Below are 16,261 nucleotides of genomic sequence, written 5' to 3' on the forward strand. Positions count from 1 at the left end.
CCCTGCCCAAGTTCCTCATCCCACCCCCTGGGTTCCTGACCTCAGCTTCCCCCCCCACCTTCCATAGATGGGGCACTGATTGTTAACAGGCTTCTTGGGTATAAAGTGAATAGTTGACAGTATTATGACTTCCAGATTTTGTCCAGTCCAATGATGTCACTTGCCACACATGCACCAAGCTTTCCGAGAAATCAACCAGGTCTAGGGGGAAGAGGGAGAGAACATGGTGTGGGTATAAAGGGGTGGGGTTGGAAGAACGTGATCCGTCTTACCATCTGGATTAATATCTCGCTCTCATTACCTTCCCCCCCCACTTTAGACGTAGATCACGTTCTTCCCCTATCCCCACCGTGCTCTCCATGCTCCTTACAACCGAACCCCCTCACCCTCCCCAGTTCCTGATCATCGCTTTCCCCCAGTTCCTGACCTCTCTCCCCCAGTTCCTGACCTCTCTCCCCCAGTTCCTGACCTTCTCTGCTCCCCCCAGTTCCTGACCTCTCTCCCCCAGTTCCTGACCTTCTCTGCTCCCCCCAGTTCCTGACCTCCCTCCCCCAGTTCCTGACCTTCTCTGCCCCCCCCAGTTCCTGACCTCTCTCCCCCAGTTCCTGACCTTCTCTGCCCCCCCAGTTCCTGACCTCTCCCCCCAGTTCCTGACCTTCTCTGCCCCCCCCAGTTCCTGACCTCTCTCCCCCAGTTCCTGACCTCTCTCCCCCACTTCCTGACCTTTCTCCCAAGTTCCTGACCTTCTCTGCCTCCCCAGTTCCAGACCTCTCTCCCCCAGTTCCTGACCCTTCTCTCCCCCCCCCACATCCAGACCTCCCCCCCCACCTGAGTTCTGGACATTCTCCACCACCCCCCACCCCCCAGTTCTTGACTTTCTCTGCCCCCCAGTTCCTGACCTTCTCTTCCCACCCCCCACCCCCAGTTCCTGACCACCTACCCCTTCCGATTTTCTCTCTCCCCTTTTGATCCTCTTCTCCTCCATGTCCTTCACCCTAAATTATTTTCACAAATTAGCATTAGATCCTAACACATGGTGGAGCAAGATTAATATAAGTATATCATAGGAAACAAATTTTATTTTTTTATTTTACATATTTGTACATAACATTTCCAGATAACATTTCTGAATCCAATTGACTGAAATTATATTAACACACTTTAAAATGGTTGAGTCAGGTAATCAACATTTACAAAATGTTGAAAACTTATTCAAGTGACCTAATCACCAATAGCTACAACTTCACTACAAGGCAGGCATGTATTCTTTGACTTTAATAGCACCTTTAAATAAAGTTTATTTGTTTAAAACTACCATCTCTGAAGAATAAAAAGAGGCCCATGGTAAAATACTGTTTAACTAAAATCCAAGCAGTCAGAAGTTAGCTTCTCTTAACTACTTTATATATCTTCCAATCCTGCACATTTCTCAGTTTTACTAGAATTGCATATCAGTTACCAACATTTTACTGAAATGCCCGATACAACTCAGTGACAACTGTAATCATATTAAAATAAATTATAAAAGAAGCATAGGCCAATCACTGGACATAAAGCTTCAAACAGTACCAATGACTAACACTGATTTTCTTGAAGTGCACCATCTTGAGCATCAGCATTTTACAACCACAGAAGCAAAGTAAAATCTAGCTTTTTTTTTCTCTCCAGTCTCGTGGCTTGTTGGAGGCATTTCAGTTTCACTTGGCTGTTGTTTTCTCTGCCATGTGCTTCTGCTGACTTTCAGCATGTCTGGAGAAAGGAGAAGAGAAGTCAAAAGTCTCCCCGAGGTAATGTCACATTTTGGGAAGCTTGACCATTTTGAAGTGTCACTTAAAAAAAAAAAATTAATTGAGCTCACAGAGGTTTAAAATTTATATCTAGAGTTTAGGGGTTTGGGGCTGAGGGAGTTGTGTATTCAACAAAGCCCGACAGGCCAGCCTGTCGCGTGCTGCCAGTCTTCAGATCAGACAAAAGAAAGACGTTCAGGCTCATTATATTCAATTCAAAAAAGAGAGTTAGTTTCTAGCAGGCTCCATCCAGCGGGGGCAGTAGCTGGTTTAATTGACAGTTCCACTTGCCAATCCTTGGACAAGGAGAAGCTCAGCGGTCAAACTACCAACTTCCTGGTCTGAAACATGACAAAAGAATGTGGAAGCACACGTTTGAGAACGGTTGGTAAGATCTGGGCCAGTCAAATCCAATCAGCTTCAGAGTAAGCCTTGGTCTGAGTCAGTGGAGGTGTTTACTTCATGACATTCAAAGCGTGTTGGTGAGGCAGACAGCGTAATGCCATTTTCGCAAAGCTAATGGTGCAACTCAGACAGCAACTTTTGGATATTAGCATTTAACCACGTATCTGCCCTTTGCCTCAAGTTTCTATACCATTTACACATAAATAACAGCGAACGTCATTAGTCTCACTGTTATTTTAACAGCAAAATCTGGCCGAATCAGTTCGTCTTTCGGAAGATTGGAGAAAGCATGTGGAACCATGTACCATATCTAACTCACATAACAAGGAAGTCTTATTGTCACACTATCATATGATTAGATATTTCACAGTAAAGGTAAATTCCTGACAGTCATGGATGAGAGATCCTCTTATGGGCGAAGTCAGTGACAATGAACCGAAGAGAATATCTGGAGTAGACCTGAAGTTAGTAACAATTAGTGGCTGCTACATGGGGTACAGATATATACTGGTGATGAAGTGGAATTAAAACTTTAAAAATGAACTGCACAGCAACACTGAAAATTCAAAATCTCCAAATCATAAAAGTCCAAACTTGAGTTTGTACTACAGTTGAACCAATGCAGATAAGAAAAAGAGCAGACACAACATAAATCCAAGAATGACAAACAGCACTAATATGAAAGGTTGTAAGGAGGAGAGAGTGCACCAGGATGAGGCCAAGGAGAAGCAGAAAAACTGTTGTCCTGCTCTTGAACTGGCAGAGAAATGCATTTTGGCAGCAATTCAGGTAATTGAGGTTGCAGAATATGATTGATAAATTGAAACTTTAAAGAGGGAGCGTAGGCCCTGTCAGTGCAGGAAAGAGGAGGCCCGAGAGATGTGAAGCATAGGCCTGTCAGTGCAGGAAAGAGGAGGCCCGAGAAATGTGAAGCGTAGGCCCTGTCAGTGCAGGAAAGAGGAGGCCCGAGAGATGTGAAGCGTAGGCCTGTCAGTGCAGCAAAGTCAGCTGCCAAAGTCACTGATTGAGTGTCGCATGATCTAGAGCCTTTCTCTCTAAAATGGCAGGGGGTTGGGAACCTGTGCAGGGAGACACAGGAAAGGGAAGCAAGGATAGAAGCAAAAGACAGGAAGGAGAAAAGCAAAAGTAGCAGCCAGAGAAATCAAGGGTGTAATTCAAACATGGCCACAGTAAATAATAATTCTAAAAGGTCTAAGAGTGTTAAAAAAACAAGCCTGAATGCTTTGTGTCTTAATGCGAGGAGCATTCGTAATAAGGTGGATGAATTAGCTACGCAAATAGATGTAAACGGATATGATATAATTGGGATTACGGAGACATGGCTCCAGGGTGACCAAGGCTGGGAATTCAACATCTACGGGTATTCAATATTCAGGAAAGATAGGCAAAAAGGAAAAGGAGGTGGGGTAGCATTGCTGGTTAAAGAGGAGATTAACACAATAGTAAGGAAGGATATTAGCTCTGATGATGTGGAATCTGTATGGGTAGAGCTGAGAAATACCAAGGGGCAGAAAACATTAGTGGGAGTTGTATATAGACCCCCAAACAGTAATGCTGTGGTTGGGGATGGCAATAAATGGGAAATTAGAGACGCGTGCAATAACGGCACAGCAGTTATCATGGGTGACTTTAATCTACATATAAATTGGGCTAACCAAATTAGTAACAATACTGTGGAGGCGGAACTCCTAGAGTGTATACGGGATGGTTTCCTGGACCAACTAGAGATCAGGCCATCTTAGACTGGTTATTATGTAATGAGAAAGGATTAATTAGCAATCTTGTTGTGCGAGGCCCCTTGGGGCGGAGCGATCATAATATGATAGAATTCTTCATTAAGATGGAGAGTGAAGTAGTTCACTCAGAGACTAGGGTCCTGAATTTAAATAAAGGAAACTACGATGGTATGAGGCGCGAGTTGGCTAGGATGGATTGGGGAATGTTACTTAAAGGGTTGACGGTAGAAAGGCAATGGCAAACATTTAAAGATTGCATGGATGAACTACAGAATTTTCATCCCTGTTTGGCATAAAAATAAAAAAAAGTGACTCAACCGTGGCTAACAAGGGAAATTAGGGATAGCATAAGATCCAAGGAGAAGACATATAAATTGGCCAGAAAATGCAGCAAACCTGAGGATTGGGAGCAGTTTAGGATTCAGCAAAGGAGGACAAAGGGATTAATTAAGAGGGGGAAAATAGAATATGAGAGTAAGCTTGCAGGGAACATAAAAACTGACTGTAAAAGCTTCTATAGATATGTGAAGAGAAAAAGATTGGTGAAGTCAAGCATAGGTCCCTTGCAGTCAGAATCAGGGGAATTTATAATGGAGAACAAAGAAATGGCAGACCAATTAAATATATACTTTGGTTCTGTCTTCACAAAGGAGGACACACATAACCTCCCAGAGATGTCGGGGAACATAGGGTCTAATGAGAGGGAGGAACTGAATGAAATCAGTATTTGTAGGGAAATGGTGTTGGGGAAATTGACGGGATTGAAGGCCGATAAATCCCCAGGGTCTGATAATCTACATCCTAGGGTACTTAAGGAAGTGGCCCTAGAAATAGTAGAGGCATTGCTGGTCATCTTCCAAAATTCTATAGACTCTAGCACAGTTCCCATGGATTGGAGGATAGCTAATGTAACCCCACTATTAAAAAAAGGTGGTAGAGAGAAAACGGGGAATTATAGACCAGTAAGCCTGACATCGGTAGTGGGGGAAATGCTAGAGTCCATTATAAAAGATGTAATAGCAGAGCACTTGGAAAACAGTGGCAGGATCGGACAAAGTCAACATGGATTTACAAAAGGTAAATCGTGCTTGACTAATCTACTGGAATTTTTTGAGTTTGCAACAAGTAGAATAGATAAGGGAGAACCAGTGGATGTGGTATATTTAGACTTTCAGAAGGCTTTCGATAAGGTCTCGCATAAGAGATTAGCGTGCAAAGTTAAAGCGCATGGGATTGGGGGTAAGGTACTGACTTGGATAGAGAACTGGTTGGCAGACAGAAAGCAAAGAGTTGGAATAAACGGGTCTTTTTCCGAGTGGCAGGCAGTGTCTAGTGGGGTACCACAGGGATCGGTGCTAGGACCCCAGTTATTCACAATATATATTAATGATCCAGATGAGGGAACTAGATGTAATATCTCCAAGTTTGCAGATGACACAAAGCTGGGTGGGCGTTTGTGGTGTGAGGAGGATGCAGAGAAACTCCAGGATGATTTGGACAGGTTGGGTGATTGGGCAGATGCCTGGCAGATGAAGTATAATGTGGATAAATGCGAGGTTATCCACTTTGGTGGCAAAAAACAGGAAGGCAGATTATTATCTGAACGGCAATAGATTGGGAAAAGGGGAAGTGCAACGAGACCTGGGTGTCCCTGTGCACAAGTCGCTGAAGGTAAGCATGCTGGTGCAGCAGGCGGTTAAGAAGGGAAACGGTATGTTGGCCTTCATAGCAAGAGGATTCGAGTACAGGAGCAAGGATGTCTTGCTGCAGTTGTACAGGGCCTTGGTGAGACCGCACCTTGAGTATTGTGTGCATTTTTGGTCGCCTTATCTGAGGAAGGATGTTCTTGCCATGGAGGGAGTGCAGCGAAGATTCACCAGACTGATACCTGGGATGGCAGGAATGACGTATGAGGAGAGATTGGGTTGATTGGGCTTGTACTCGCTAGAGTTTAGAAGAATGAGAGGGGATCTCATTGAAACTTATAAAATTCTAACAGGATTAGACAGACTAGATGCAGGAAGGATATTCCCGATGGCGGGGGAGTCCAGAACCAGGGGTCACAGTCTAAGGATAAGGAGTAAGCCATTTAGGACTGAGATGAGGAGGAATTTCTTCACCCCGAGATTGGTGAACCTGTGGAATTCTCTACCACATAAGGCAGTTGAGGCCAATTCATTAAATATATTCAAGAAGGAGTTAGATATATTTCTTAAGGCTAAAGGGATCAAGGGATATGGGGAGAAAGCAGGGACAGGGTACTGAATTTGGATGATCAGTCATGATCTCATTAAATGGCGGAACAGGCTTGAGGGGCCGAATGGCCTACTCCTGCTCCTATCTTCAAAGTTTCTATGTTTCCCCTGAAGAGCCATGGTGGAAAAAGCCATGGGGGAGGGGGGGAATGCATTTTTAGGCAGCGGATTAGTCGCGTCGACTCTGAGTGCAATCAAGGCACGCAGAGCGCTGAGAAATTGTACACCAAATGATTTTAAGGATTTAATGATCCAGGAAGGCCTAGGTAATATAAACTGAGGGGGCTGGAGAAGGTACAGCTAGCCAGCTGCACCTCAGACTGCAGAGAAGGGCAGAGAGAAAACTGGCAGCTCACTTCAGTCCGAATTTAAAAAGGAACAATCCATGAGCAGCACCCAGTTATGGTCCCGGGACAAAGCTGGGGTCACATGCTGGTTTGGGGCCCCATGAGCTGATGCAAGCATACGCCGCTGCACAATACATAGAATCACGGTTGGTGTGAGAGATCAGAGGTGCTCAGTACAAAGGTGACTAATCCCTCTGCCAGGTTTCCACATAGCCCATGGGCACTTGGGGTCCGTGAAGATCAGCAGCTCTTGTAACATGCCTAGTTTGCTGCACAGGTTTCGCAAGTGAGTTGTAAAACAATATTTTACATATTTCCCGGAAATCTAGCTGCAAATTTTGGAAGAGTTCCACATTTAAAACAAGACTTTTATATATAAACCTACCACATACTTTTTGTTTTCGTTTCAGTATAAACAAGCTAGCCTTACAAAGAAGTCCCCTGCTAAACTTCCATGACAAAATTATAACAATTCCAGTTAGCCAAAGTATCTCAGCTTTTTAAAAAAGATGAAAATATTTCAGGGAAAATACATACGAATGTAATGAGAGAGGAATATGTCAAAAACTGCTAAATGGTCCACTGGGGAAGTACAGAACTGCCCAGTTGAACTACTGCAGGATAAAGGAAACCAGTCAACCATTCATGCTCAATCCTAGCACCAACCTGGTAAGGTCTTCTATGTCCACCAGCATGGCATCCTGTTCCATGTGCAGCTCATCCCTAATGAGTAGAAGCTGGACCAACTCTTCATTTAAACCTGATTAACAAAAGGAAAGGTCAATTTATAGGATTAGTGCCACAACTGTTATTTTTTCCTCAAAACAGCTCCTCCATTTCATGAGAACTGAAGAAGCTTTAACATCAATTGGCATTTATTTAATTGCCATTTATTTTTCTAAGTGACAATCTGTAAAGTATTTTGCAAAATATATGGGAACATCCTGGCCATTCAGTACCAACTGAAATCTCTATGCACAAACACCAATATGAATTATTTTTATGCAGAAAAACAGTAAAATAGCAAAGGACAGTAATGTCGCTTTGATGGGTTGAGATGGTAAAAACCCATCATACTTTCCTCCTGTTTCTCACCTAGTAGTATTTTACTGAAATGGATACCCACTTTGTTGAAATGCAATATTTTTATTTTTCATTATGTAAAGGACAAGTAAATAAATGGGAGCAAATATTTAACATCTTCACAATTGCAACAAGTGTAAATTTGTTCTAATAATTTTTGATATATTTTGTCTAAATACAATTGTCTTATTATATGAACCTGATGATGAAGAATAAGAAAGTTATGGACTAAAGGGCTGTAAGATGGCCAACGTTCGATTCATGAGGTGAAGAAAAATCATTGAGAAACAATTTTGATTCAAGGTTGTATGACATTTAGAAGTGGGAGATTTAAAGATGATATCACACTAATTGTTTATCACATGCTTGCTAAGGACAGATTATATATGCGTGAAGAAAGCTTTTTAATTATTCAGTACATTTAGATATTGTACATTACAAATGTGGGATTGCAAAATAGAAATGTAAAAGCAAATTTGGAACATTATGTTCAAGACAGGAATATTATTGAAGAAATTCAGATTGTAAAATAACACATGATTCTTGTACTAAAAACATTGTAAATTATTTCCTAGACACTCCTTTAACATAATCAGATCATTTCAGCATCAAATAATATTTGAAGCAAGAAATATAGAATGTTTAGAAACAGTTGAGAAAAAAGTCCGTTTTTTCTGTTCATTTTAGGTTTCCATTTTTCCCTACAAGAACAAAACTGAAAACAGTATAGAACACAGAGCCAAACACACAAAAAGGACTTCAGATTATTTCATGATACACAACTACCTTTCAAATTACATGAAAATCCATGCTTAAACCTTAAAGCAGCCATATTTATTCTTTTGGTATTGCTTGCAGCAGAGTCACTCATACTGTAACATCAAAAGTCTGGCCAATTACAAAAAAATGAAAACATTTTATATAAAAAACACAATTCTAAGCAGAGCAACATTACTGCTTTTTAAAAAAATCAACAGTCACTTTTCCCAAATAGTATGTGACGCAATGGCAAGCAAAGCTAACCTGGAGATATGATGGCTAGGGATTAGGAATCCCACGTAGTTTTTAAAAAAGTAAACTAGTTTCACGAATAATGAAGTTACAATAAAACGGCACGAAAGTAGTAAGAAAATAGCTAACTGTGCTGCCTTAGTGTGTAAATGCACTGTAGGGAGTGGTACCTGTGCACAAAGACAGGAAGCTTCAAAGCTCATTCCTTATTCTGTGCTAGGTTAGCAGTGGGATCACAAGTACCCTTAATGTTATTTAGCTGGACGGCGGTGGGGTGGGGTGGGGTGGGGTGTGAAATCGCAAGGGCAAATACTGGCACTCCCTACCTAACAGCATTCTGGAAGCAACTTCACTACAAGGACTGCAGCGGTTCAAGAAGGCGGCCTACTACCACCACCTTCTCAAGGGATGAACGATGCCCATATCCAGAAAAGGAATTAAAAAAATTACAAGCACGATTTCTGTTTGTGTGTGGACATCAGGTTCCTTTGCAATGCTCATCATGGTCAAATAGCACGTTGAGATTCATGTATAAGGAATGGTGATATCGATGAGGCAAATGAGGGCTCTTCAGCACCAGTGGAACTGTACCCAGCATAGGTCTGGAAGGGTTGAGAGAAAATGGAGTTCTTTTATTAAAAAAAAAGATGTAGCCCCATTAACATTTCCTCATTCCAGGTATTTTTAATGTGTATATCAATAACCGAGGGAATAGCTTAGAAGGAAGGGTTAGTGCATTATGAAGATGACGGCTAAAGATCTCTGACAATGCTGCTCTGCTCAGTTGACAGGAGCTATGCTTATAATAAACTAAGACAGACACAATCACTGACGCCTCTCCTCTCGGCTTCAAAGGCTGACCAGTTTATCACATATTCTGGCTAGCTTGTCATTCATATTTGAACTTTATTCCTTAAAAGGCAAAATTTCTGGAAGCAGTCATTTTGCACCCATGGTGCAGGAGATTACTTGTTTACACTTGCCTTGTGATCACAGCTGCCTGTGTAATGAGGTTTGACAGTCAGTTTCATATTTCAATTTCAGAGTATCGTAACACTAAATGTTGTGGTTTCCATTATACTTTGAGCAAACCTAAACATATTTGGCAAAAGTTTAAAATTACAATGGCCCAGATTGTGTGGTCAGCGGGGAAGTGATGGCACTGGCCGCTGATCTCAAAAAAAGCCGCCTACAAAGATCTAACGATCGCTGTAACATGGATTTCACCTCTCCTGGCATTAATTTGAATCTGGCGCCAAGTCTAGGGGATCGCCAACGTCCAGCAACAGTGATATCATCAAGCTGGCTAAGCTGCCAATCACATTGAAGAATTCTCAGAGACAGCAAACCAGGAAGTTCTTCATTTTTAAAAGGGAGCGAAATAAAGATTAGGACATACGCATGGGATTAAGGTAACATAGAAACATAGAAGATAGGAGCAGGAGTAGGCCATTCGGCCCCTCGAGCCTGGTCCGCCATTCAATGCGATCATGGCTGATCATCCAAATTCAGTACCCGGTCCCTGCTTTCTCCCCATATCCCTTGATCCCTTTAGCCTTAAGAAATATATCCAACTCCTTCTTGAATATATTTAATGTATTGGCCTCTACTGCCTTCTGTGGTAGAGAATTCCACAGGTTCACCACTCTCTGGGTGAAGAAATTCCTCCTAATTTCTGTCCTAAATGGCCTACCCCTTACCCTTAGACTGTGACCCCTGGTTTTGGACTCCCCAACCATCGGGAACATCCTTCCTGCATCTAGCCTGTCCAGTCCTGTCAGAATTTTATAAGTTTCAATGAGATCCCCTCTCATTCTTCTAAACTCCAGTGAGTACAAGCCCAATCGTCCCAATCTCTCCTCATACGTCATTCCTGCCATCCCAGGTATCAGCCTGGTGAATCTTCGCTGAACTCCTTCCATGGCAAGAACATCCTTCCTCAGATAAGGTGACCAAAACTGCACACAATACTCAAGATGTGGCCTCACCAAGGCCCTGTACAACTGCAGCAAGACATCCTTGTTCCTGTACTCAAACCCTCTCGCTACGAAGGCCAACATACCATTTGCCTTCTTAACCGCCTGCTGCACCTGCATGCTTACCTTCAGCGACTGGTGCACAAGGACACCCAAGTCTCGTTGCACTTCCTCTTTTCCCAATCTATTGCCATTCAGATAATAATCTGCCTTCCTGTTTTTGCCACCAAAGTGGATAACCTCACATTTATCCACGTTATATTGCATCTGCCATGCTTCTGCCCAATCACCCAACCTGTCTAAATCATCCTGTAGTTTATCGGCATCCTCCTCACAGCACACACGCCCACCCAGCTTTGTGTCGTCTGCAAATTTGGAGATATTACATCTAGTTCCTTTGCCTAGATCATTAATATATATTGTGAATAGCTGGGGTCCAAGGACCGATCCCTGTGGTACCCCACTAGTCACTGCCTACCATTCGGAAAAAGACCCGTTTATTCCAACTGTTTGCTTTCTGTCTGCCAACCAGTTCTCTATCCAAGTCAATACCTTGCCCCCAATCCCATGCGCCTTATCTTTACACTCTAATCTCTTATGCGGGACCTTATTGAAAGCCTTCTGAAAGTCCAAATACACCACATCCACTGGTTCTCCCTTATCTATTTTACTAGTTACATTCTCAAAAAATTCCAGTAGATTAGTCAAGCACGATTTACCTTTTGTAAATCCATGTTGACTTTGTCCGATCCTGTCACTGTTTTCCAAGTGCTCTGCTATTACATCTTTTATAATGGACTCTAGCATTTTCCCCACTACTGATGTCAGGCTTACCGGTCTGTAATTCCCCATTTTCTCTCTACCACCTTTTTTGAATAGTGGGGTAACATTAGCTACCCTGCAATCCATGGGTACTGTTCCAGATTCTATCGAATGTTGGAAGATGATCAGCAATGCATCTACTATTTCTAGGGCCACTTCCTTAAGTACCCTAGGATGTAGATTATCAGGCCCTGGGGATTTATCGGCCTTCAATCCCATCAATTTCCCCAACACCATTTCCCTACAAATACTGATTTCTTTCAGTTCCTCCCTTTCATCAGACCCTATGTTCCCCGACATCTCTGGGAGGTTATTTCTGTCCTCCTTTGTGAAAACAGAACCAAAATATGTATTTAATGGTCTGTCATTTCTTTGTTCCCCATTATAAATTCCCCTGATTCTGACTGCAAGGGACCTACGCTTGACTTCACCAATCTTTTTCTCTTCACATATCTATAGAAGCTTTTACAGTCAGTTTTTATGTTCCCTGCAAGCTTACTCTCGTATTCTATTTTCCCTTTCCAAATTAATCCCTTTGTCCTCCTTTGTTGAATCCTAAACTACTCCCAATCCTCTGGTTTACTGCTTTTTCTGGCCAATTTATATGTCCTCTCCTTGGATCTTATGCTATCCCTAATTTCCCTTGTTAGCCACGGTTGAGTCACCTTTTTTGTTTTATTTTCATGCCAAACTGGGATGAACAAATTCTGTAGTTCATCCATGCGGTCTTTGAATGTTTGCCATTACCTATCCACCGTCAACCCTTTGAGTGACATTCCCCAATCAATCCTACCCAACTCGCGCCTCAGACCATCGTAGTTTCCTTTATTTAAATTCAGGACCCTAGTCTCTGAGTCAACTACTTCATTCTCCATCTTGATGAAGAATTCGATCATATTATGATCGCTCTGACCCAAGGGGCCTCGTACAAGATTGCTAATTAATCCTTTCTCGTTACATAATACCCTGATCTCTGGTTGGTTCCTCGACATATTGGTCCAGGAAACCATCCCGTAAACACTCCAGGAATTCCTCCTCCACAGTATTGTTACTAATTTGGTTAGCCCAATCTATATGTAGATTAAAGTCACCCATGGTGACTGCTGTGCCCTTATTGCACGCTTCTCTAATTTTCCTTTTAATGCGATCCCCAACCTCCACATTACTGTTTGGAGGTCTATATACCACTCCCATGAACGTTTTCTGCCCCTTGGTATTTCTCAATTCTACCCATACAGATTCCACATCATCAGAGCTAATATCCTTCCTTACAATTGTGTTAATCCCTTCTTTAAAAGCAATGCTACCCCACCCCCTTTCCTTTTTGCCTATCTTTCCTGAATATTGAATACCCCTGGATGTTGAGTTCCTAGCCTTGGCCACCCTGGAGCCATGTTTCCGTAATCCCAATCAAATCATATTTGTTTACGTCTATTTGCGCAGCTAATTCATCCACCTTATTACGAATGCTCCTCGCATTAAGACACAAAGCCTTCAGGCTTGTTTTTTTAACGCTCTTAGACCTATTAGAATTATTATTTACTGTGGCCATGTTTGATTTAAACCGTTGATTTCTCTGACTGCCACTTTTGTTTTTCTCCTTCCTATCTTTTGCTTTTATCCTTGTTTCCCTTTCCTCTGTCCCTCTGCTCAGGTTCCCAACCCCCTGCCATTTTAGTTTAAACCCTCCCCCAGAGCACTAGCAAACATTCCCCCCAGAACATCGGTCCCGGCCCTGCCCAGGTGCAAACCGTCCGGTTTGAAATGGTCCCACCTCCCCCAGAACCGGTTCCAATGTCCCAGGAATTTGAATCCCTTCCCCTCGCACCATTCCTCTAGCCATGTATTCATCTGAAATATCCTTCTATTTCTACTCTGACTAGCACGTGGCACTGGTAGCAATCCTGAGATTACTACCTTTGAGGTCCTATTTTTAAAATTTACCTCCTAACTCCCTATATTCAGCTTTTAGGACCTCATCCCATTTTTTACCTATATCGTTGGTGTAATAATAATAAATAACTTCCGGATGAAGTTATGTGCACATCACTTCCTGTGAACTGTGACCTCTGTGCATACATCACTTCCTGTGCATACGTCACTTCCTGTGTTTGGACTAGTATAAATACTGAACTGCTCAGTATGGTAAAAGGGCTTCTCCTAGAGGCATGGTGAAGACCGCTCTTGTATATAGTATAATTATAAGTTGCTTAAAGCTTACTTTAAAGTTCCTTGATGTGTGAGACTCCTTTTTACATCAATTTAAGCAACTTAGTATTTACACTCACAAATACTAGACCTTCGGACAAACTCGGAGTTAAGGATCCAGGGAACCACCCATCATGGAAAACATCCTTAAACCTACTCGTCTGGACTTGGACCCAAACGCACCAGCAGCTGGCAGGGTATGGAAGCATTGGTACCGTACTTTTGAGAATTTTCTTGATGAATGTAAAGCGAATGCTTCTACTAAACTGAGGATAATTATCAAATATGTGACCCCAACAGTGTTTGAATATGTTGATGAATGGGATAATTACGATGAGGTGATCTGGCCACTTAAAAAACTATATGCCAAGACCGCAAATGAGGTCTATGCTAGACATCTACTGGCCACAGCCCGACAAGGGCCAGGGGAATCGATTAACGAATTCCTTCAAGAACTTCGCAGGCTCAGCATAGATTGTAACTTTCAGGCAGCCTCGGCTGAGCTGTACCGCGAAGAAATGATTCGTGATGCTTTCATCTGCGGGATTGCCTCTCCATTTATACGCCAGCGTCTACTAGAAAGTAAAACACTTGAGCTACAAAAGGCTTTTGACCTGGATTGTTCTCTGGATTTGGCAAAGAAAAATGCAGACCTCTATCAGCTGCCCAGATCTCGATCTGCTGCTGTAACTGCAACCAGACAATTCAAGTGGCCTCAGGTGAACCCTATCATGGAGGAATCTAATCCTGATGATAATTCTGATGAAGAAGAGGAGGATGACCCCACTTTAGCAGCCTCTTGGCAATCTAGGAAGGAATGCTTCTTTTGTGGAGATTCTTTTCACCCTAGGAAATTCTGCCCTGCTCGCAATGCGATCTGCAGTCATTGCGATAAAAAGGGACACTTTGCAAAAGTTTGCCAATCAAGAGCCTCTACGAGGGCCTATCCAGCTAAGGCCTACTGAACTGCCCCAATTAGGGCCTATCAAGATGCTCCGGCTAGGACCTATCAAGCTTCCTCTCAAGCTCTCTCCTGAAAAAGCACACCTAGAGTTTCAGCCACTCTCTGTGCAACCACACCAATTACAGCTGCTTGCCCACAGAACCTGTTTCATGCAGCTACAAAAGTTTCAATTAATGGGCTTACCTTAGATGCCTTAATCGACTCAGGAAGTACTGATAGTTTCATTAGAGAACAGATTGTTGCGAAATTGAAACTACATATCTTCCCATCGGACCAGGCAATTGCGATGGCTCAGTCATCACTTAATACCAGAATCTCCGGCTTTTGTATTATTGATATGACACTTAATGGTCGCATGTATCCCTCCACCCGACTTTCGGTGCTCAAGGACTTATGTAGTGATCTCATCTTAGGGCTGGATTTTCAAAAACAGCATAAGAAACTCACCATTGAGTTCGGCGGATCCAAACCTGGACTTACTATTTCTAATATACTGTCTAAATTACCGTTTTGTGTATTATCAGCAGCTTCACTTGATGAACCCTCATTATTTGCCAGTATTCCTCCTCGATGCAAACCAATAATAACGAAATCGCGGCGCTTTAGTCAGGAAGACCAATCTTTTATTGAGGCTGAAATCTCTCGACTTTTAGCAGAGGATATCATCGAACCATGTTCGTCGCCCTGGCGGGCTCAAGTCGTCATCGTCAAGAACCCTCTAAAACCTCACAAACAACAACTATGCATTGATTATTTGCAAACCATCAATCAATATACTGACTTGGACGCCTACCCATTGCCACGCATTGATGATATGGTTAATAAACTGGCCGAATAGAAAGTGTTCTCAACTTACGATTTAAAAAGTGCCTATCATCAGGTACCCTTGAAGGTCTCAGATAAGCAGTACACGGCCTTTGAGGCTAATGGACGGCTGTACCAATTTCGTCGCCTCCCATTCGGGGTTACTAATTGAGTGGCTGTCTTCCAACGGGCAATGGATGGCCTGGTTAAGCAGGAAAACTTAAGGGACACTTTTCCCTATCTTGATAACATTACTATTGCAGGTCACGATCAACAGGAACACAACGCCAACCTCCAAAAATTTCGGGATGCCCTCCATCACCGTAACTTAACTTTGAATGAATCTAAATCTGTTGAGTCGCAACCGACCATCAACATCCTTGGCTACTGCGTAGGCAATGGTATCATTAAGCCAGACCCAGAAAGACTTCGCCCGCTCCAAGAGCTCCCGTCACCTAAGAATCCGGCTTCTTTACGTCGGGCTCTCGGCCTGTTTGCATACTACGCTAAATGGATTCCTCATTTTTCAGACAAAATCCAACCCTTGCTGCATGCTAGATAATTTCCATTGGAAACAGCGGCTGTTGCAGCCTTTAACCTTCTCAAAAAACAGTTGGAGAAAGCGGCTCTTCACTCCATCGATGAGCATCTCCCTTTCATAGTCGAATGTGATGCCTCGGAGGTGGCGATCTCGGCTACTCTAAATCAGGAAGGTCGTCCTGTAGCATTTATGTCCAGGACCGTACAAGGTGCCGAGCTACATTATCCTCCGGTTGAGAAGGAAGCTGATGCGCTATCAATTACTCATAAAAGACTGAGAGTTAGAAGAGTAACTAAAGGCT

General features: G+C 42.8%; 1 protein-coding gene across 4 annotated transcripts in view; it reads right to left on the minus strand.

Moving 5' to 3' along the window:
- Nucleotides 1-1,061: 1,061 nt before the first annotated feature.
- Nucleotides 1,062-16,261, minus strand: part of schip1 (schwannomin interacting protein 1) — a 258,448-nt gene continuing 243,248 nt past the window's right edge. For all 4 annotated transcript variants that reach the window (XM_085990426.1, XM_085990425.1, XM_085990427.1 and 1 more), the window contains 2 exons: nucleotides 7,218-7,311; nucleotides 1,062-1,749 (listed from right to left, as the gene is read on the minus strand). In XM_085990426.1, coding sequence (XP_085846552.1) covers nucleotides 1,698-1,749; nucleotides 7,218-7,311 — 146 coding nt within the window. In that variant the 3' untranslated portion in view covers nucleotides 1,062-1,697. The remainder of the gene's footprint in view (nucleotides 1,750-7,217; nucleotides 7,312-16,261) is intronic.

This window comes from Somniosus microcephalus, chromosome 6, assembly GCF_052327205.1.
Source record: "Somniosus microcephalus isolate GS21.2 chromosome 6, FLI_Smic_1.0, whole genome shotgun sequence".
NCBI classification, from domain to species: Eukaryota; Metazoa; Chordata; class Chondrichthyes; order Squaliformes; family Somniosidae; genus Somniosus; species Somniosus microcephalus.